Source organism: Rhinoderma darwinii, chromosome 5, assembly GCF_050947455.1.
Source record: "Rhinoderma darwinii isolate aRhiDar2 chromosome 5, aRhiDar2.hap1, whole genome shotgun sequence".
Classification (NCBI taxonomy): Eukaryota; Metazoa; Chordata; class Amphibia; order Anura; family Rhinodermatidae; genus Rhinoderma; species Rhinoderma darwinii.
In genome coordinates, this window is record NC_134691.1 from 35607538 (window position 1) to 35631221 (window position 23684).

The 23684-nt window shown below is 40.4% G+C and overlaps 1 protein-coding gene across 1 annotated transcript in view; it reads right to left on the bottom strand.

The window, feature by feature from the left end:
* Nucleotides 1–5528: 5528 nt before the first annotated feature.
* TRHR (thyrotropin releasing hormone receptor) overlaps nt 5529–23684 on the bottom strand; it is a 59319-nt gene continuing 41163 nt past the window's right edge. Inside the window, exon 3 of the mRNA XM_075825824.1 lies at nt 5529–8862. Coding sequence (XP_075681939.1) covers nt 8437–8862 — 426 coding nt within the window. The 3' untranslated portion in view covers nt 5529–8436. The remainder of the gene's footprint in view (nt 8863–23684) is intronic.

Consider the following 23684-nt stretch of genomic DNA (forward strand, 5'->3'; position numbering starts at 1 on the left):
AAATAAGAATAAAGTCTAAAATGTCCAAAAACAAAGAGGAAAAAATCCTCTTTTCTTTTTTTTATAGCACAAACATGAAAATGTTCAACAGAGAAGCATATTCAGATTCATCACATTAAGCCGTGTTGCATTTCTGTGGGTTACATCACACTGGGAGTATTTTACAGCGGGATATCCCGTCCTTGTCACAGAGCATTTCTATAGTATTGGCACAAACAAAAAAAATATATATATTTCACCCAAAAAAGTATTTACCTAAATACATTGAATCTTGGCAATTATTTGGAAACCCATAATTTATTTATTTATTTTTTTGCAATTCATTCATTAGCCATTCATTACTATGTAACATAAAATGATTTAATGCCCATGTCTGGTGCTCCAAAAATTCTGTTAATTCTATCGTAATTCTCTCCTTACAATTATTCAATCTCCTTCATAGTCAAAACTGCAATATCTACACAAATTCATCCAACGCCTTTTTTCTGTCAAGCCTGGAATGACTGTAAAAACAACAGGCCTGATGCAGAAATTCGAGGGGTTTGTCTATTTGAAAGAATTCTGGCAGGAAGTCATACAGTCATCTTCAACTCTCTAAAAATCTCTCTATCTTTGGACTATTAGCCACTTTATTACATGGTCATCCATTCATTTGAAGGGGCACCATGTACTACAACATTTGTCCTGCAGTGGCCACTGCCGGGAACATGTGCGGCTGCCAGTAGCTTTCCCAGCAATAACCATCTGATTGCCAGCACATCTTCATTTAGAAGATACTAAGAATAACTTACCTGTTCTGTACCTTTAAAAAATTATTCATTAGGGAGTCTGAATAATCCTGTGAAATATTATTACAATGGAAAACTTTATTGATGGAGGTTCCCTTTAAAAAAAAAATCTTCTTTTTTACTACTCAAAGAGATCTTTCCCCAAGATTTCCGTTGCATGTCTGAGTGTCCATACAAAGCAATGATATATAGAATGATTGTCATTTCAACTCTTTTTTTTTTTGCGCATTGGGTGGGATGGCGTAGGCATTGAGAGAACATTGGCTTAAGAGGATTATCATTTACAGTATCTTTGGCAAAAAAAGCTTAACACATTCAAATTTTGTCCTGCCTAATGGTACCATGGAGGGATGGAGTTTGCAACACTAGTGCTAAATGTACAAATTGGCACCATCAGTAGACCTGCAATGTATTGAGTTGCAGAATGTATTCAGTGACTTAAAAATCCAAAACAAGGCAGCTGTGGATAAGTGGATCTTTCAATTTTCAGAGGAATCCACACCTGCAGAGGAATCATGAAACTCAAGGATTTTTAGCCATAAGTTACTGAATTTATATAACCAGCTTAAGGCCCTGTTCACACGGAGGATTTTGCAGGCAGAAAAAAAATCTGCCTCAAAATTTATCCAGGAATTTTCAGGCAGATTTTGACCTGCCTGCACTTTCTTGTCGCGGTTTTTGCGGCGGTTTTCGTAATGTATTTTTACACGTGGCCATTGAGCGCAACACCACTGCATGAGCACCAACACTGATTGCTAAAAGGAATGGTAAAGTGTAGTGGTCCTTTAGGTGTTGCAGTTTTTTTTCTTCAGTTTAGTGTATGATACAGTGTGGGACTGACCAGCCAGAGAACCAGAGGATCATCCAGTGTGCCCAGGCACTTACAATAATGGGTTCCTGAAACAACACAGCCCCATACGACCAGTAGTAGACAACTATTAGTATCTGACTTTTGAGCCAATAACCTACCACTAGGATCTATTTCTTATGGGATGATTAACAAATAACCGAAAAGATCTCATCCATGCTATGCCCTGTGTGTGAAATTATAATAACAAGAGTTACAATGCAATTAAAAATGTATGTGTACATGTTCTGTATAGATCAAGGCTGGATCCTCAGAGCCATTTCCCCTAGGTGGCCCATGGAACCTATGGGTCCTCTTATATGGCCTGATGTGGGCCGTGTAAATAAGCGCTGATCAATGAGACAACTCCTTCTTTCAGAAGGGGCTATGTATGGGGACGAGCGCTTATTACTATGTTCGCTTGTCCCCATACATTTCTATCATGTCGGCAGCATGTCTCCCTGTTTACTTGAGTCTATGGAGGGATCCGTGAAAACGGACGAAAATAGGACATATTCTGTTTTTCAACTGACTCTTCATATGGTCCGTTGAAACAACGGTCGTCACATGGACGTATTTAACATTTGTCTGAACAAGCCCTTAGAGTATCAGTCAAGGCCCGAAAAGAAAAAAAGCCATTAGTGATGGGGAATGCTCTCAAACGTCATAATTCAGATACCATTTTCAATGTAAGTTCACCATTTCTTCTGTTTTACATTGTAAACTATAGAAATAAAGCATCATTTATTAATTAAATATATGGAAATATTTAACCCTCACTGCAAAGAGGTACCATTGCATAAAACGATACAATTTGCCAGAGTACTGGTTTATTACCTTTACTTCACTAATGTGAGATATAGAACACATTAGTCCTTATTTATACAGATCGATAATGCATTTTCATTCAACAACTGTACAGCAGCATCAAAAAGCAGATAAAAGTAAATTAGAAAAATGAACAAACTGAGCAACACTGAATAAAAATTGAGAATAACACTGGACAAAAATACAATAAAACCAGTCAATGATATGTATATCCAATGAAGAATTATCACACAACTACATGAAGCAGCTTAACTTCTATCACTTGTGTCACATATGTACAAATCCAAATTCATAAATGTTTCCATAAGAGCAAATACAAATAATACACTAGAAATATCATCAATGACCTATATTCACATACATATCAGAGGTGCAATTTCCTAAAAGAGGGGCTCTGAAACTGTGGGTCACCAGAACAAGCAACCGTTGGTACCATATATAGGATTTGAGACCATGATCTTCTATATTGTGTGATATAACTGTATTTATCCTCTTTCATCACATACATGTACAGAAGACTGTTTATTACATATAACCATTATAACCATAGCACTAACAATGCTGCACCTAAAATAAAGTCAAATCGTATATGACTCAATGGGTTATCGTTACCAACTGTTTGGTTCCCTCCGTCTTGGTGGCTCTTTAGATCTTCTGCATTAGGATTTGTGACTCCAGCTCATCTACAGTGCTCAGTATAGTCTATTGAAGTTATATATCCACCTCCCTGTTGCTCCCCCCGTGACTTTGTACCTCCGACTCTGCCTGTTCACATTGGCTGCTGTGTGCAACACTGCCCAACAACTCACAAGTCTAATTAAAAGTGGCCATACACATAAGATTTTGATCAACCAGAATGCGGCCAATCAACCATCCGTGGGATCATACGAACGATCCCAACAGCAACATGCCAAACAAAGCCGGCCGATCAGGGAGTCCGTTTAAAAAAACAAACAAAAAAAAACGACAGAGTGGGTTTATAAAAAGTAGCAAATGATTGGCCGATCATTCCAGACACTCGTATTTTCAGTGCACCACAGACGAAAAAAAAAACGCAACCTGATAGTTCACATTTTTAGCAGACAATAGTCTGCGATCCCATATCATTTTCAAACGATGGTCTGCCGAAATGGCCAAAATCCTCCATTTCGGCCGACATTTATCTTATGTGTATGGACAGCTTTAATTAGTGCATCAAGCGTCATATGCCAAAAAATTTCTGATTGGTGGAGTACGACTGGGACCTGCACCAAAAAGCAGAACAGAGGACACGAGCCACCTGTTGCTGAATTACAGTTAAGCCAAAGTGGGAAGAGATGGCTACCGTATCCATAGGAGTAAGCAGATGTTCAGCATTCTCCATAGGAGTCTACGGAGAGCTTCTGTATCTCCTAGACTTGTAGTCTGTTGCTCTCCATTGTCTTCTTTGGGCAGCAATGGAAGACATGGGATCTCCGCTCTCTTGCTTGGTGTGGGTCACGGCAGTTGGACCCCCACCAATCAGATGTTTATGGCATATACTATGTTACCAGCAGAGGTCTCCAAGCATGTTAATCTGGCAGAAGACACCTTCTGATTGAGGTTCATTTCTAAGTATATGTGCGGTGACTAAGGCCTCATGCACACGACCGTGTTTTTGCGTCCGCAATTCCCCCGAAAATCCACGGGAGAATTGCGGCCCCATTCTTTTCTATGGGGCCGTGCACACGACCGTAGTTTTTGCGGTCCGTGCACGGCCCGGGAGCCCGGACCACAGAAAGTACGGCCATGTCTTATTACGGTCCGGAGCTGCGGTCCGGGCTCATTGAAAACAATGGCCGCGGCCATGTGCATGAGCGGGAGGCTTGCGGCTGACAGTCCGCTGACAGTCCGCAGCCGGCCGACCCGAAAATCACGGCCGTGCACACGGCTACGGTCGTGTGCATGAGGCCTAACTAATAATCTTTTTTTTTCCACTGGTGGTTTATTTGCATATAATTGATATTTATCCCATCACTGCTGTAATAGAAATCAACTCTGTATATACTGATTTCCTGATGCGCTTATGCTGGGCTTGTGCTTTTATGCAGCAGCCAATCTAACAAGAAGAGCTGCAGTTTAAAGCATACAGAACAGCAGACTTAGCCTCTAACCAGAAATAAGGTGGATTTTCTACAACCCAAGACTTTCATTTGAAGATGCAGTCATTGATCATAGCTGTGTCCTATGGGAGAAGGGCTAAAATGGTCAAAGTACAGATGTGTTTACCTTTTGATTAAATTTGGTTAAAGAGGCTCTGTCACCAGATTTTGCAACCCCTATCTGCTATTGCAGCAGATAGGCGCTGCAATGTAGATTACAGTAACGTTTTTATTTTTAAAAAACGAGCATTTTTGGCCAAGTTATGACCATTTTCGTATTTATGCAAATGAGGCTTGCAAAAGTACAACTGGGCGTGTTGAAAAGTAAAAGTCCAAGTGGGCGTGTATTATGTGCGTACATCGGGGCGTGTTTACTTCTTTTACTAGCTGGGCGTTGTGTATAGAAGTATCATCCACTTCTCTTCACAACGCCCAGCTTCTGGCAGTGCAGACACAGCCGTGTTCTCGAGAGATCACGCTGTGACGTCACTCACAGGTCCTGCATCGTGTCGACGAGCGAGGACACATCGGCACCAGAGGCTACAGATGATTCTGCAGCAGCATCGGCGTTTGCAGGTAAGTCGATGTAGCTACTTACCTGCAAATGCTGATGCTGCTGCAGAATCAACTGTAGCCTCTGGTGCCGACACGATGCAGGACCTGTGAGTGACGTCACAGATCTGTACTGCCAGAAGCTGGGCGTTCTGAAGAGAAGTGGATGATACTTCTCATCAGAGCGCCCAGCTAGTAAAAGAAGTAAACACGCCCCGATGTACATACACATAATACACGCCCAGTTGTACTTTTACTTTTCAACACGCCCAGTTGTACTTTTGCAAGCCTCATTTGCATAAATACGAAAATGGTCATAACTTGGCCAAAAATGCTCGTTTTTTAAAAATAAAAACGTTACTGTAATCTACAGTGCAGCGCCTATCTGCTGCAATAGGAGATAGGGGCTGCAAAATCTGGTGACAGAGCCTCTTTAAGGACTTAATTTTCTCATGAAAGCAATTGAATACAATTTAGCTAAATATGCTAGAAAAACTCTTGACTAATTCACATCACAATCACTGGGTGGGCACAAATAGACACATATAGCAGAAACATCTCCTGACAGTGTATCGCAGAAACTGGTCATCTCGCACCACACATCTCACGATATGCTGAGATAACAGATTTCTAAATTTCTTGCATTGTGGAATATTTTTCTCATATTATTACATTGTGAAGTTTTACACAGCATCTTTCTACATTGTGGAAATACGTGGCAAATACGCCATGTGTGACTGCACCCTTATAGGTACTATTTTTTAAGTCACGTGGTAGCTGTAAAAATAGATAAGAAATATTTTAAGGTGGTATAATATGAATTATTGAATAATATAAAGAATAACACTTTTTTTTTTAGAGGGTTTGTATCAAAGATGTATGATAGGTTGCTGGAGTACAGAGGGAAGTGATTATAGTATGAGAGTTGGAAGATATGGGATAAAGAACTAGGGGTATAGATTGCAACTAATGGGAGGGAGTTATAAAGTGGTCATATTGGGTTATACTTAATAAAATGTGTTTAATCACTCATTTTATAATTAATATGTATTATACACCTGAAAAGTTGGGGAAATTGTGGGGGGGGGGGGGGCGGTGGGTTATATGTGTTGCCCAAGATGTAGGAATCCCAAAATGGATTTTTGCCTATGTATTGTTTATGTGGAGAAGATCATATATTCTGGATGGAAGTAATTAGACAAGTCGAGATCAGAACTAAAAAATAAAATATTGGATAATGCTTCCATTTGGTTACTTGGGATTCGGAACATGGAAAGGATCCAGGCTTCCAGTATGGGGACAAAAATTATAGCGAGGCTCTACTTCCTCACAAGGTTAAAAGTAGTTAGAAAATGGATGTCCAAGGTGTCACCTCAAATTAGGAAAATGGAAAATTCGGAGAAAATTTGGAGAATAATTATTTTGGAGTATAGTATCTTTGCAAAGCGATATAAAATGGCAGAATTTTGGAAAAGCTGGGGTACCTGGATTCAGGCCATGTCCAAGAAAAAAATATGTTCACATTATTTTAAGGAAGGGATTCAAGTGGTTGTAGGAGGCGCTATTAACTCTTACACAAGTCTTAAAGTGCTATTTTTTTCCTCTCCTCTTTCTTCCTTCCTTTTTTCTCTCCGGGGATTGTGGGTTAAAAAGTGTAGATTTACTGTGTGTAAGTTTATCTTTTTCTGAATAAAGTAAAAATATATATATTTTTTTATGTACTCCACAAATTTATAAGGGCCTGTTCACATCAGCGTTAGATTTCCGCTGAGGGGTTCCGTCGGAATACAGATGTGTCCTTCTTTACCTTTCCTCTTATCTCAACATAACCTGACATGTGTGGCATGAGATGACAATCGATACTCTAATACTCGATACTATAATCGGCCACCCAACGGTAGTGATGTGGATGGCAGACTGTGAAGGATTTTGCTAGCATGTCGCGATATTGTATTGAAATGGTTTTATGACAATTTGTAGTCCTTAACCAGATTCAAGCAAAGGTAAGGGCAAAGCTCCAAATCTGCTTCATTTCTACAGTCAAAGAACAACTCCTGGTCCCCCCCTCCAATTTGAAAATGTAATTTAGTGCTGTCTCTCCATACAAGTCTATGAGACTCCCGTCGAGACTGTCTTAGACTTGAATTAAGAGCCTGACTTCCAGTCCCTACAGCAGATGCTGTAGAATACAGTGAGTCAAGATAAAGTTCACGTGACCACTCAGCGACCCCAGAAGAGACTATCATCCTGTGAAATACAGCACCAAGTAAGTCAATATACTTGTCTACATAACACTACATTACATTTTCAAATATGGGGGTGGAAAACCTCAAACTTGGAGTGCTGATATCCTTCTGACTGCCTGGATTTGATAGTATTGAACTCAATGGAAACTGTAAAAATCTCCTCCTAGTAGTGGATGCAGGAAAACAGTCGTGACTATAATTGGAAGCAGTTTAGTCTCAGGCCCCCTCTTACCATGGGCCCCATTGCACTGGAATAGCATGTTTCTATAGTAGGAAACCCACTTGTATTTAGTCGAGGAAACAACCTAGTTAAAAATGCACAATTTAGAATTACTATATCATTAAAATGCACAATTTGTAAATACTATATCCTATAAACCAATGGTGCTGGTATATTTTTATTTTTAGATATTCGGCCCCGGTTTGCTATTGTTCAGTGACACCAAGTTTCATTGTCACACAATTCTCGGACTCCTGTGTTTGCGCATGATTTGGTGTCTCTACAGGTTCCACAGCTTTGATTTAAATCCTGATTTCTTTGTTATATTACATGTATTTAAAAACCATAATAAAATAAAATAGAGCAGATCTTGTGCTACCTATTTTATAATAGCAGTAAAGTACCTCTCATGAGATTTTTTTTTTTAGTACTGTGCTAATGATTGTCACTATTTTCACTAACATACAGATGTAGCAGAGCTAGACTTTCAAAAGGGAAGTGTATACAGCTCTCAGGAGGAGTGGTGTAGAAGATCAATATATGCAACTTGTCCTGAGACCTTCATACAGTACATTGACATCCCTACATCTGTTGTCAGGGACCCTACAGAAGCCTTACTAGTGGAAACAGTTATACTTCAGGTTCCAAGTTGGCTCAGCGAGTTTACATACAGTCCCATATGAAACCACAGATAACACATCATAGCATTATATTGAGTTGTGTCAAATCATAAACTCAGCTACGCTACAATTGACAAACTGCTCTGCTACATTTGTATGTTATTGGCTGGTTTAAGTGGTATTTTAAGTAAAAACTCTTTACAAATATCAGATGACTATGTACTGCTGTAAGTGACATCAGCAGGTAGACACGTGTCATCAAAGGACATTTTTGTACCAGACAAGTAAGTGTCTGTCACAGTAATGTCATCTAGCTCGGTGCTGAAATGATCCGGACTTCCCCCGTTAGACGACTCCTTGATAACACTATAATTAAGAGCCACCCCATAATTAGCCGGCTTCTCCGTCCGCTTCTTCTTGCACTTGCAGAGTTTCTTGAAAGCAGCTCTGAATTTCTGAGACATGAGATTGTAAATCACAGGGTTGATAGCGCTATTCAGGTAAACACAAATTCGGCAGAATAAAACAAACCAATATTCAAGGTAGGGGCGGGACAGAAAAGAATTGACAACCACCAGCGACCTGTACGGCATCCACAGAAACGCAAACAGAATCACGACTACAGCCAACATCTTGGTAACCTGCAGAGATAAAAAGGTAGAATAGAGTGGGTAAATAGTGATGTGAACTGTAAAAGGGTATGGTTACATGATACGGAAGACACATGAGCAATGCTATAGCTTCACGAAAGTTGTGGTTGGATAGTTCCTGGCCCCTACCCCCCCCCCTCCAGTCAAATATAACAATATTTCAACTCATAAAAATATACACAGTAACATAGTTAATAATAATAATGCAAAAACATTTTTTTTTTTCGTTAGAGTTCTTGTTTACAATTCATGGAAAAATATGTGTTGATAAATTAACACTTATGCATTTCATATCCTTTCATTTCTAACCCTTTAAAGGGAAATTTAACTTGAAATCACCTCGTGAAATATAGATATGCCCCTGACAGCTACTGCCATATTACAGAAATGTCTACCCTGATATTTTCTTTAATTTGGTTAAGGTCTCCAATTTCTCAATACAATATCGCGACATGCTAGCAAAACCCTTGACAGTCAGCAACTCAACTCACAACCACTGGGTGGCTACACATAGACACTTATAGTATAGATATGTCATGACAGAGTATCTCGAAATAGTTTTTTTTCAAAGCTGATCATTCCAGTATATGTTAAGATAAGACAAAAAGGTATGGAAGGACACATCTGTATGACTCAAACAGTGCTATTTAGTGCCAAATAAAATACAAACCATACAGTGCTAAATATCCATATCATAATATTTCCCCAGCAGTGCCATATCGTGCCTAAATAATGGCACCATACAGTGCTCAAGAATAGTACAATAATATGTCCCTAACTGCCATACAGCGCTTATATAATACCAATGCTAAATAATAATAATACCGTACAGCGTAATGGCGCTATATAGTACCTAAGAGCGCCACATAACAGCGGCCAGCGGCTACTACTTTACAGAGCGCTCGTACAAACATTATGCCCAGCACGGCTCAGTGCCTGAAGAAGGTCGTGAAGACCGAAAAGTTGCACTCTGCCACTGGCATTTAAAATAAATAAAAATAACCTTTTTTTCAATTGGTGTGAGGAATACTCTTTTCTTATATAGTAGTTATATATTAGTGCCATATTGTGAACACATAACAGGCGGAACAAGGGGACGTCCCAAGTCAATCGTCTTTTTTTCCCATGCTATAATCCAATCCTGTAGACCTGTGAGAAAGGGAACGCGACCTCGTCCTAGAACAGTGTCGGAATTACACCGGGATGCAGCAACAGGGCATGTATTTCGGCAATACTAGACAAATTAAACTTTAAGGAGTGTTAGAAAACTGGGTGAAACCCTAATTGGAACTATAGTAATCACTATATTGGTTGTCACCCAGGTGGTTATATGATGAATACAACTTAGACTTCATGCACAAATGCGTATTATAGCTCCATGCAACCCCTGAGTTATATGGAGCCATAATACGATGCCTATAGACTTCTATGAAACCTTCTGATTTCATACACAGGTTTTTGTGGTTGGATTCTGTATTAATCTTCCAGAAAAAAATGATGGCATGTTCCATCAGATGCCGTATTATGGAGCTAATGTACATGAAGGCTATACGGAGACACTTGGAGTCCTTGTAGCTCTATATGGCACTGTATGGAGCACCATAAGGCAGGACATGAAGAGCCTTTGGCTCTGTAGTACGGAATCGAAAAGACTCCATGTACCTCCATGCTGTTTTTTTTTTTTTTACAACTTGACTGGTGATTTGGGGATTTTAAGTAGAAATGTTCTATAATATTGCTCTATATATTGAATAAAATGGACGACATTTCATCTGCCACCACTACACAGAAATCTTGACTGACACCAGATCAAGCAATTTCAGTACGGGGAACAAAATCATAATGGTAAATAAATGGATTGTAACGCGGCTAGAAACGCAACATCTTCCAAATGTACCTCAACCCACAGGAACAAGATGTAAATAGCAGCTTGTCACAACGCTACACATTATAATCACTCACAAACACAATAAAGCAACGTTTCCACATGTATACTTACTACAATTTAGCCTGGCTTTACTCCTTATTACCTTCTGCTGAGTTTCTATGATATTTGGGAACATGGCCAAGAAGTACTCAGCTTTAATGGAACCTTTCCAGTGAAAAATGTGAATGAAAATGTATTTAAAAATAATTTGAACCCCCATCTTACAGTGAAGTATAATGGATTTGTTACAATTGATGTGTCCAAGCCTATAAGTACTGTATATTGTCCAATAAGACCAGGGCAATTCTGCTATATCCTTTGATTAGCATGTGTATTTTTGGCTCGTGCTGTCAATGTGCAGGTTATAATAGGCTGGAGATTTGCAATGAAAGATACTTAACAAGTTCTATGAAAATATTACAGTGGAGGATGCATTATTTATAGATGAAATTGTACATTGTTCTCCCTAAATCTGAAATGCTGCAGATATTTTATTTTTGCATTAGGTTACACTTACATGAGGGAATACAATATAGCACGGTTCAGGTATATTAAGCTTTTGGATTCTCTCGTAAACAGAAATACTGCATGTATGAGAGGGTATCTCCGAGATTAAAGGGTTTGTCTGGGCACGAGGCGGTTTTTCATACTGATGACAGAAAGAAGATGGATCAGTCTTTTCTTGATACCTTTCCTTCCTTTTCGATCCACTTCTGGCTTTGGCTAAAAGAATTGAGTCAAAACTGCACCAATAATTTCTTTAACCCCTTTCCGTCACAGCCATTTTCTGGATTTTCGTTTTAATTTTTTCCACCCAAACTTCCAAAAGCCATAACTTTTTATTTTTCCTTCGATAAAGCCATATGAGGGCTTATTTTTTTGTGAGACGAGTTGTCGTTTTTCACAGCACGATTTATTGTACCATATAATGTAATGGGAATCTAGTAAAAATTTCTTTGTGGCGTGGAATAGGAAAAAAATACTGCGATTCCTCAATGTTTTGAGGTGTTTCGTTTTTACGGCTTTGACCATATGGTAAAAATAGCATTTTACCGTTCAATGCGATTACGGCGATACCAAATTTATATTGTTTTTTCGGTTTTACTACTTTTGCAAGGAAAAAACTGTTAAAAATAAAATTTGTGTTTTGTTGCCACATTCTGAGAGCCATAACTTTTTTTTTTTTCTTGTCGATTGAGTATTATGAGGGCTTATGTTTTGTGCAAAAAGCTGAAATTTCTACTGGTACTATTTTGGGCTACATGAGCCTTTTTGATCACTTTTATTTTATTTTTTGGGAGACATGAAGTAACCAAGAAGCAGAGATTCTCGCGGTTTAACTTTTTACTGCGTTCACCGTGCGGGTTAAATAATGGTATATTGTAATAGTTTAATTTTTTTTGTTATTTTTTACATTACTCTAGAGGAAAAATGGGAAAAGGTTTTTTTTTTTTATACTTTTAATATATAAATATAATAAACATATATATATATATATATATATATATATATATATATATATATATATATATATATATATATATATATATATATATATTTGGTCCTCATTCTTGGCAGGTGCAGTGTTACTCGCCTGCTTGCCCACCTTGGTTTTTTCTACCTGATGGATCTCAATCCCAGAGGGATGTCTCTGGTTGCGCTCTGACTTATTACCCGGAACTGGAGAATGTTGCACAGTACCAAACGTGTGTCTCTGGTCAAGTTTGCCACATGCCGCACAGTACCAGAGGTGTGTCCTTGGTCAACTTTGCCTTATGCCGCACAGTACTGGAGAATGTCGCAGTGCTAGAGGCGTCTCTAATCAGGTATATTATATGCAAATAAATACCAGTACGGTGCACAGTACTAGAGGAGTCTCTGGTCAGGTATGTTATATGACGCACAGTACTATAAAATAACTCAGAGTCTCTGGTCAAGTAATTCATATGTCGCACTGTACTACAGAATGGCGCACAGTACTATAGAATGGCGCACAGTACTAGAGGAGTCTCTGGTCAAGTAATTCATATGTCGCACTGTACTACAGAATGGCGCACAGTACTATAGAATGGCGCACAGTACTAGAGGAGTCTCTGGTCAGGTATGTTATATGTCTACATAATGTTGCACAGTACTAGAAGATTCTCTGGTCAGGTATGTTATATGATGCACAGTACTGTACAATGGCGCACCCTACTAGAGTAGTTTCTCTGGTCAGGTATATTATAAGATACACAGTACTATAGAATAACGCAAAGTACTAGAGAAGTGCCTCTGGTCAGGTTATGGGTTATGTTGCACATTACTATAGAATGGCGCACAGTACTAGAGGATTCTCTAGTCAGGTATGTTATATGACGCACATTACTATAGGATGATGCACAGTACTATAGAATTGCGCACAGTTCTGGTCAGGTATGTTATATGTTGTACAATACTATAGAATTCCGCACAGTACTATAGAATATCGTACAGTACTATAGAATATCGTACAGTACTATAGAATATCGTACAGTACTATAGAATAGCGTACAGTACTATAGAATTCCGCACATTACTATAGAATTCCGCACAGTACTATAGAATTCCGCACAGTACTATAGAATATCGTACAGTACTATAGAATAGCGTACAGTACTATAGAATTCCGCACATTACTATAGAATTCCGCACAGTACTATAGAATTCCGCACAGTACTATAGAATATCGTACAGTACTATAGAATTCCGCACAGTACTAGAGGAGTCTCTGGTTAGGTATACAAGATGTTGCACAATAATGTTATATTCACTCAGTACCAAAAGCGCGTGTCTCCTACGCCAGAGGGAATTCTCTGGTTAAATGTATTTTTATCTAAATCCAGAGTTAGTTTTGGTCAATCTTTACTGTACAACCTATTTCCAGACAGGATTCCCTGGGTTTCTTTCCTTTTACCTGGCATTACCAGTTTTTGTGAGAACATCCATGTTACCATTATACAGGGTGGTTTCCTCTGGACTTCTGGTTAGAGCCTGTGTACCTGTTCTGAGATCTGTGCTGAGCTGCAGCTACTAAGCAGCTAGAGGGTTAAACAGGTAGTATAGCTGTCAGGGTGCTGAGCGGTCAGGGTTCTGCGATGGAGCAGCCTCTGCTGATTATTTACCTGAGGAATCCTGGGATCTGTGCATTTCTCAGTTTGAAGCCTCCTCTCAAAGGAGTCATAAGAAGAACCACAATTCCCATCGGTTGTATTCAGCCGCTGCCTGACGGTTTTGACTCTAATATCTGTGCTGATTGTTCTTTTCCTGGCAGTGATGCAGCCAAGAGATATGAGGCTAATATGTTTTTCATGGCTCAAGACACAGGTGAAGCCGTCTACATCTAAGGAGGTAAAACGTAGCTGTAAACAGAGACTATGACTTGTACTCCACCCCCTCTATACCTGACACTGAATTATCAGAGGGTGAAGTGATCTCCTCCGAGGCCGGAGACGCTGGTGTCTGAAGAGAATTTTCATCAATCCAAGATGGGGTTCCTAGAGGTGGCCTTTTTTACCAGGTCTGAACATTAAGATTGGCGGCAGATTATAGGTGCGTTTTTTCCTTTTAGATATTCTCCGTGGTTCTTCAAAGAACCTGGTCCTAGCCAATTTGGCTAGAAAAGTGATTTGGCTTAACCCTGGAAAGGAGACATAGAATCTAAGGGCAATTTTGTTTCCTTGCCCTTTGAGCCAGAAAGATTATTTGGAACTGCACTTGACTACATCCTAATTGCTAACAAGGATGGTAAGATGCTAGTGTTGCCTAGTCTTCCTAGAAGTCAGAAATTTCATCCCTTTCATTTCAGAGAGTACGGAGCCAAAAACCGCAGATGCCCTGAACAGGTTAGAATTGGCGGTAGATACCGCAATAGATTCCAGAACAGGTCTAGAGGGAAACAGAATGTTCCCCGAAACCTAAACTGGAATTGTGACGCCAGAATTTCATCTGCTGTAGGCGCAAAATTATAACATTTCTTTTGTTTCTGGCAGATTACTACAAACAAGTGGGGCCTGGAGGTTGTTAAAAAAAAAAAAAAGGGACATAGATTTTCTTCACTTACCAACAGACAGATTGACAAATTCCTTCTAAATCTCAATGTGTCAAAACCTTATAAGAGAATTCATGTTAAAAGAGGCACTAGTGTTGGTACCCCCGGAACAACAGGGTTTTGGGGTATATTCAAGGGTGTTTCCTGTACCCAAACCTGGCGGGGCTCGACACCTAATCATAGATTTCCGTTACCTAATTTGTCACCTAAAGATGACAAAGTTCAGAATAGGGACAATAAGATCTGTCACAGCGTTCCTGAAGCCAGAAGAGTTTATGGCATCTTTAGATTTAACAGATGCGTATCTTCAGATACCAATCAGAGAGAAAGACAAAACATTCCTAATAATATTAAATATGGTACATCAGGGAGCAATTCTTCACTTGCAGTCAGGGCCATGCCGTTTGATCCATCTTCGGCTCCCAGAGTCTCCCAGGTGGCTGTAGCTGCAGTTGCTGCCCTCGGATCCAGGGGAGCCAGATTATTCTGTATCTGGACGTCTGGTTAGTCATCGCATCGTCCAAAGATCCTACTGTCTCACCTCCCCTCTACTATGGAGTACTGAAAGATCTAGGTCTCCTAATCAATCTAAAGAAATCCAACCTAGTTTCAGGTACCAGGAAGTGTTTGGAGTTGGTCATAAAATGTTGTAAGTCAGACACTTTTTCTTCCATCAGACAAGATGGCTACAATCAAAGAGGTAATTATTCACCTGATCAGAGCGCCTATGAGAGTGTTAAGGCATTTCTCAGCATCTATTGAGGCCGTGCCTTGGGCAAGGGCTCACATGTGGGAACTCCAGAAAGAGATCCTATCAGTTTGGGATTGCAACTCTCTCAACCTCCAGAAAAGGCTCCAGATAAGTTGCTATATTTAAAATACTCTTCAATGGTGGCTGATAGAAAACATTCTTGCCATAGAGAGATGCTTTATAATGTTGACCAAGTTGTCATCTCTACGGATGCCTCCAGTGGGGGCTCGGGGACTCATTACAAGAACAGATGACTCTCTTCCAACCTGAATTAGCGGAAGACATTTAAATTGGTTCTTCATCATATCTGAAAGAGTGCAAGAAGATACTGAATTTTCTAGATCTAGGTGCTCTGTATTTCAGACGTTCTGTTTCGGAAAACACTGAGTCCTGGAGAATGGGAATTGAACATTAAGTATTTCCTGCAGTTGACGCACCATTGGGACATTCTTCAGATCTGATGGCCACCAGGTCGAATTGTAAATTAGAGTACTTTTGCTACCTGAATAGATCCAACTCCAGGCCTAATAGGTGTGTTCTCCGTAAGCAGGAGGAACCACTATCGCTACATTTTTCTTCCGGTGTATCTTTCTATTAAACAGAATTTGGGCCAAGATATGTTAGAGAAGTCAACTGTAATTCTATTGCCTCCGTTCTGGCATTGAAGGGTCTGGTTTTCCATCTTGTTACGTATTTTGAGCGTAGAATACTGGAGAATGCCCCTACACAAAGGTCTATTGTTAGAAAGGTCTGTTCCTGGACAGACTACATCTGACGGCCTGGTATCTGAAGAATCCTATCTAAAAGAGAAAGGGCTTTCAGAAACAGTTCTCTATCTTTCTTGTAGCCAGGAAATTTTCCATTAATTCGTTCCATTCAAGAATATGGAAGAAGTTTTCTTCTTGCCTACAGCATTTTCCTGCCTCAAAGCCAACACCTTGAGCCCATATGACTGCCATAAATTCCTTCTCTGACAGGAAGTTTTCATTACCAGCATCTAATTGCAAGATTCTTTAAGGCTCCGAGAAATCTTAGACCTAGTATCGGACATCCAGTGGCTACCTAGGACTTGTGTCTAGTATTAAACAGATTAACCCTGTCCCCCCTTGAACCACAGGAAGACGTAGAGAACAAGTGGCTCTCGTTTTTAAAGTCCTTTTTTCTGGTCGCAATTACATCAGCAAAAAGAGTGGGAGAGCTGCAAGCTTTATCTTCCTACCCTCTATTTTTCTGAAAATGGTGCCTGATAGTGTTCTTCTAAGTTCCCCAAAGTGGCTTCAACAGAAAATATCAACAAAAGCCTTCCTGCCGGTGCATAAGACTGACTATCACATAAGCATATAAGTTGGAAGATCTACCTCCTCGTTTTCTTTAAGGACCCATTCTATTAGATCCAAATCCACTTTTTGGGCAGATAAGACGCAAGTTCTTTTTCAGGATCCTGTAACGCAGCCTCCTGGTTATCCTCTAGATTTGCTTAGTATTACAGGCTTAATATCTCAGCATCCAGGGGTTCAGCCTTCGGCACAGAAGTTCTCGAATCAGTGCTTAAAAGTTAAACCTTCCCTTAGGTTCTGCTATTCAGATCCATGTTGTGGTGCCGTAGGATGAAAAGGAAAGTACAAATGTTCTTACTTTGTCATTTTCATTTCCTCGAGTCCAAGGCAACACAGATAACCCTCCCAATAAACTTTCACATTTGTACATTGAATTCGGACTATTTTATTACACATGTAGTGCTGGGCGTGCCTGTCTCTTAGGGTATATGCACACGTAGTGACCAAAAACGTCTGAAAATACGGAGCTGTTTTCAAGGGAAAACAGCCCCTGATTTTCAGACGTTTTTTGAGCAACTCGCGTTTTTCGCTGCGTTTTTCGCGGTTTTTTCACAGCGTTTTTTTACGGCCGTTTTTTGAGCTGTTTTCATTGGAGTCTATAAGAAAACGGCTCCAAAAACGTCCAAAGAAGTGTCCTGCAATTCTTTTGACGAGGCTGTAATTTTACGAGCCGTCTTTTGACAGCGACGCGTAAAATGACAAGTCGTCGGCACAGTACATCGTAAGACCCATTGAAAGTAATGGCCAGATGTTTGCCGACGTATTGGAGGCGTTTTTTTCAGACGTAATTCGAGGCGTAAAACGCCTCCAATACGTCTGAAAATAGGTTGTGTGAACCCAGCCTTATACTTCCCGTGAATGCTATCAATGAGCTAATGGCTGTTTTTTTTGTTTGTTTTTGCTGGGTGGGCGGTCTTAGTATGGGGGTTGAGGAACAAAATATCCCTGTTGTGCTGCCTTGGACTCGAGGAAATGAAAATGACAAAGTAAGAACATTTTTACTATTTTACACTACTAAAAACTTTATTAAACTTTTTTTACACATTTTATTAGTCCCCCTAGGGAACTTGAACCAGTGATCGTTGGATCGCAGGTACAATACACTACAATACTAGTGTATTGCAGTATATTGTCATTTTTACAGGCTTCTGTTAAGGCCTGCCAGAGGCAAGGCTTAACAGAAGATGAAGAAAGGCAACCCTGGGGACCTTCATTAGGCCCCTGGACTGGCATAACAACCATCGGCACCCCCGATTGCGTTGCAGGGGGCAGATAAGTTGTCAGAGGGGGACACCCCCTCTTTTAACATCTTAGATTCTGCGATCATGATTGATCTCAGCATCTAAGGGCTTAAACGGCCTGCGCGATTGGTTTTTCCTGGTCGTTAGTCCCTGGGGTCAGCTGTAATATACAGCTGACACCCGCTGTGTATGGAGCGGGCATAGCGGGTGAGCCCAGCTCCAAACATCACCCTCCACACCACAACATACTATTGCGTCGTGGTGTGGATAGGGGTTAAATCTGTGTGTGTGATCCTTTGCCTTAGGAAGAAACAACTTAAAGGAAATCTATTGTTAGAATATGACCCATGTTAAAACATACATGACTTCTCTCCTGCAATACCAGACACTGCTACTGGAGGAAAGCAGCCATGTTTTTCTTATATCCGGCAAGCCTTTTAAACTGGTAGCATGAGTTGCATGGTTCTGGCTGCCAAAGAAAGGAAGTTGACTTTGGGAGCTCTTTAGCAAATTCAAGGTAAATAAACACATTTATAATGAAGTGAATGTTTGGTTGTGTTGGATCAATTGACTTGGACCCCAAATATTGGAATGTATTGGTGTATTAAGGGGGTATTTCCATCATATTGCTGGGATATGCCATCGCTTCTTGATTGGTGGGGCTCCAACTGCCAGTACCCCTACAGTCCTCAGAATGCAGCCTCTTCAGTTTTCCTCTGCAGTGGTACTCTCATCCTATTCACTTGAAAAGCTGTGTTGTAGTTCCCTGTACAGCGGGTAGGCGGGAGAACCGCTGAGCAGGAAAATGGCCCAAAGGGGCTTTCATAGGAGTACTTTTTTAAATACTGGTATACTAGCTGTACCTATACTTCAATCTAGCCTTTATCATGACAAGACGATGGAAGCTTGGTGACATACCAAACAATCGAGACCTAAAGAATATAAAGATCAATACATTATTCATAAAAAAAAGATGAAAACCAAAAGAATACCCACGGAGGGATTTTAACTCAATAGTGATAGTACAGTATATAGCATCAATGTATTAGTACATTATATCAGTCCAGGATTATAACACTATAAGAAATCCGTAGTAGTAATTAAGCAAGACTTGGTGCGTTGATCAAATACACAACTGGAAGAACACTACAATGTGGAAAAATTATCAACTTCGGCACAAAATGTTGAAGTATAAAAATATATAAATATTATTTCAAATAGACATGACAGAATAAAAAGATGAGTCACACAATGAGAAGGCGTCAGCCTATGCTAGACCAAAGAAATTAAAAAATGTATAGTTAATATTCCATATACACATCAATGAAGGGGCTAATGATTATATGCTGCAAGATCCAAAGGACTGAATCACATCAAACTGCCGACATGGGATAACAGACAAGTGTAGGAAGTAAGTACATACCAAAAGTCATGGTCTCGCATAGGAAGGACGCCCACACCCGACGCGCGTTTGTTTTTTGTGGTAAGACTTTGACAATTTTTTATTTTCTTATTATTCCTGTGTTTGGGAGGCAGAATTAATAAAAAAACAGCTATTCTGCTATTTTTTTTAGGTGTTAATTTTTTTTACAGTGTTTACTGTGAATACCACACGTACTATAAAATTTTAAAGTTATTTATCCTACACGGTAAGCGCTGTAAAGAAAAAAAAATTGTGGCGATACCAATTGTGTGTATTTGTTTTATTTTTTCAATAATAGAACATTGTGTAAGTGGAAAAAGGTTTTATTTAATTTTTTTTCGTAAGCATTATTTCACAATTTTTTTTTGTCTCACTCTGATCCTTTGATTGTTTAGATAATACACTGCAATAATTCTATTTTGCAGTGTATTGTCCCTATTAGTGTTACGCTTTGCAGGTGCACCGATGGACTTACAGCGGGTGCCCCCTCCCTTTGAAAAGCCAATTAGTCTTGACCACTGTTGCAGTAGTGTGCCAGCTGTATGTTACAGCTGACACCCAATGCGATTGGCAAGGGCACAGCTCCTGAGGCTCCGCCATCCCAGTACTGTAATATTACAGTGTGAAAACTACTTTCTCCCTGCTCCATACTATAACAGCTCGGTACTGGAAAGAGTTTAAGAGACATACAACACTAATGTGTACTAATTTGGGAAAATTCTCATATTTATATATGTATAATTCAAATTATTTTAATCAGGTTTTTATTATCAACATTCAAATCTTTTAAAAATATTGTGCTGTTTTTTTTTTGCTCATCCAGATCAAAAATATTTGTGCAATATATCAGTTCTCAGAATGACCAATAGAGCAGCTTTGCTTTATAGCCTGGGAATGAATGAGCAGAGTCATTGTTAGGCCTCATTTACACGAGCGTGTGCGTTTTGCGCGCGCAAAAAATGCAGCGTTTTGCGTGCGCAAAAGGCACTTGACAGCTCCGTGTGTCATCCGTGTATGATGCGCGGCTGCGTGATTTTCGCGCAGCCGCCATCATAGAGATGAGGCTAGTCGACGTCAGTCACTGTCCATGGTGCTGAAAGAGTTAACTGATCGGCAGTAACTCTTTCAGCACCCTCGACAGTGCATTCCGATCACCATATCGAGTAACCTGTTTAAAAAAAAAGAGGTTTGTACTTACCGAGAACTTCCCGGCCGTTGCCTTGGTGACGCGTCCTTGGTGACGCGCCCTTGGTGACGCGCCTCTCTTGACATCGGGCCCCACCTCCCTGGATGACGCGGCAGTCCATGTGACCGCTGCAGCCTGTGCTTGGCCTGTGATTGGCTGCAGCTGTCACTTGGACTGAATTGTCATCCCGGGAGGTCAGACTGGAGGAAGAAGCCGGGAGTTATCGGTAAGTCAGAACTTTTTTTTTACAGGTTCATGTTTATTGGGATCGGTAGTCACTGTCCATGGTGCTGAAACAGTTTAACTCTTTCAGCACCCTGGACAGTGACTATCTCCTGACGTCGAGTACCGGAAATTTTTTTGCCGGGTTCGGCCAAAACGAGTTCGGCCGAACCCGGTGAAGTTCGGTTCGATTGTCCGGGTTCGCTCATCTCAAAGACACTCCATTTGGATGTTTGGAAACAGAAAAGCACGCGGTGCTTTTCTGGTTACATTCATCCTTTTGACAGCTGGTGCGCTGTTTCGGTCGGTTTTCACGCACCCATTGACTTCAATGGGTGCGTGATGCGCGAAATACGCGGAGATATTGAACCTGTCGCGTTTTGTACGCAGCGAACAAACGCTGCGCACAAATCACGCACTGTTTGAACTGCCCCATTGACTTCTATAGGGCTGTGCGTGGCGCGCGAAAAATACGCGGCCTGCACGCACGAAAATCATGCTCGTGTGAATCCCCCCTTATAGGCATGCTGTGGATTTGTAAACCTGCAGCATTCCCTGAATTTCATATTAATGGTGTTTTGTATTGTGCTTTGATTTTCTGCATCGAAAATCTTCAACAAAACCACCACATCTGAACGTGGCCTTACAGCGCAAAAGAAAAAGAAAATGTTGCTAGAGTAGATGGTACTAATGTTTTTTTTGGAGAGAATCAAGGCCCTTTCTACACCAACGGTTGGATTTCAGGGATGACATCATTTACTTAGGAAGGGAAAGATTTTATATACAAATTCTTTTCCATGGTCTAATGTATACAGGAAGAGTTAAATATGCCAGTACAGAAGTAAGGTAAATATACTGCTATTTAAGAGATAAATAATGATCACACGCTGTGTGGCATAGAAGAAGTACGGCCATAACCACTAAAAGAAGAAAAATAAATGAACGGAAATAGAATCTGAAAATATTTATTTAATGGTGTGAATGAATAGGCTCTGAGGAAGCATCACATTCTGTATATATTGTTATAGTTCATGCCTAATCTCGTTCCTAATAATTAGTGGTCGTGGCCCTACCGGAGCCTATTACAGCAGATAAGGTTGTAATAGGCTGGACACAGAGAGGAAGTTATCAACAGTTTTACGCCAAATTTTGGCACACTCCATATGTGCACTAAAATTTGTGACTTTTTATTCCTCTCGACACTTTTCAAAAGTGTTGAGAAAGAGGGTGAAGTTTGTCGTGAGTAAGTGGGGCCACCAACGCACCGACAGATTTACTATCATTTACGACAGAAATTAGCATAAATTATAGCACAAATCTACGACTGTTCCCAGCAGGCATAGATTTCAACATTTGACACATGGACAGCAAAAGATGCGCCAAATTTATTGAGAGGTGTGCACCGAAAGAAATTTGGCGCATTTTACTTCAACGAAGTCTGGATTAAGACTGTGGTATTTTTATGCAAGTCTAAGTCCAAAATCCCACAGGTCGGATACGCTGCTTAAAAACCACACAGCGTATCCGACTTCGAACCTGCAGCACATTCCGTCCGAAAAACCGCTCCAAATTGTGGTGCGGTTTTTCGGTCGAAATTTCCGCTGCGGTAAGGAGCGTTGAAATAAATAAAAAAGCGCCCATACTTACCTAGGTCGTAATCATGGTGACACATCCCTCCTTTGGCATCCGGTCCGGCCTCCCTGGATGATGCTACAGCCAATGTTACCACTGCAGCCTGTGATTGCAGCGTTTTTCCTGCGTTGCAGTTCTATGTGACATCCGTGTACGATGCGTGTATGCGTTTTTTATGCGCGTATGTCATCCATATGTCACACGTTTTTTACGTCCGCAAAATAAACTGAAGGAGGTGCTTTTCTTTTTCTCATCATATCTTTAGCAACTGTTGCGTCAATCACAGACAGCACACGGAGGTGCGTCCGTGTGCTGTCCGTCATTTTCACGCACCCTTTGACTTCAATGGGTGCGTGATGCGCAAAAAACGCACAAGTATAGGACATGCAGGGAGATTCACGCAGCGAACACACGCTGCGTGAAAAACACTGAATGTCTGAATGGCCCCATTGAATTGCATAGGCCACTTTTAACGCGCGTAACACGGACGTGAAATACGCTTGTGTGAATAAGGCCCTTAGGAGATGGTGACATCTCCTCTCAAAAACGCAGCAATTCTGGCCACTTTCCATAGTAGGAACTGACATGGTGCGGTCTGAAAAAAACGCACGGCAGGTCAATTTTGGCTCGGAAATTTAACGCAGCATGTGGATGAGATTTGTTAAATCTCATCCACTATGCTGCTACTGTATTCTGCTGCGTTTCTTCCGGCCGAAATTACGGCCAGAAAAAACGCGGCACTTCTGCAACGTGTGGATGAGCCCTAAGTATGATTTTTTTTTTTTTTTTCTGAGTTGAGATTTTTGTGGCGGAAAAAGTCTCAACACTTGGATTTCTGTTGTGGATTTTGCATCCCCATTGAATTCAATGGGGAAGACCCGCAACAACAGAAAAGCAGCAAAATTTAAGTTCTGTGATTTAAATTCCGCACCGCAGGTCAATTTATGAACGTTTTCGCTGCGGTTTTTTATTTCCGCAACATGAGCATAAGATTTTTTAAATCTCATCCATTTTGCTGTTACGGT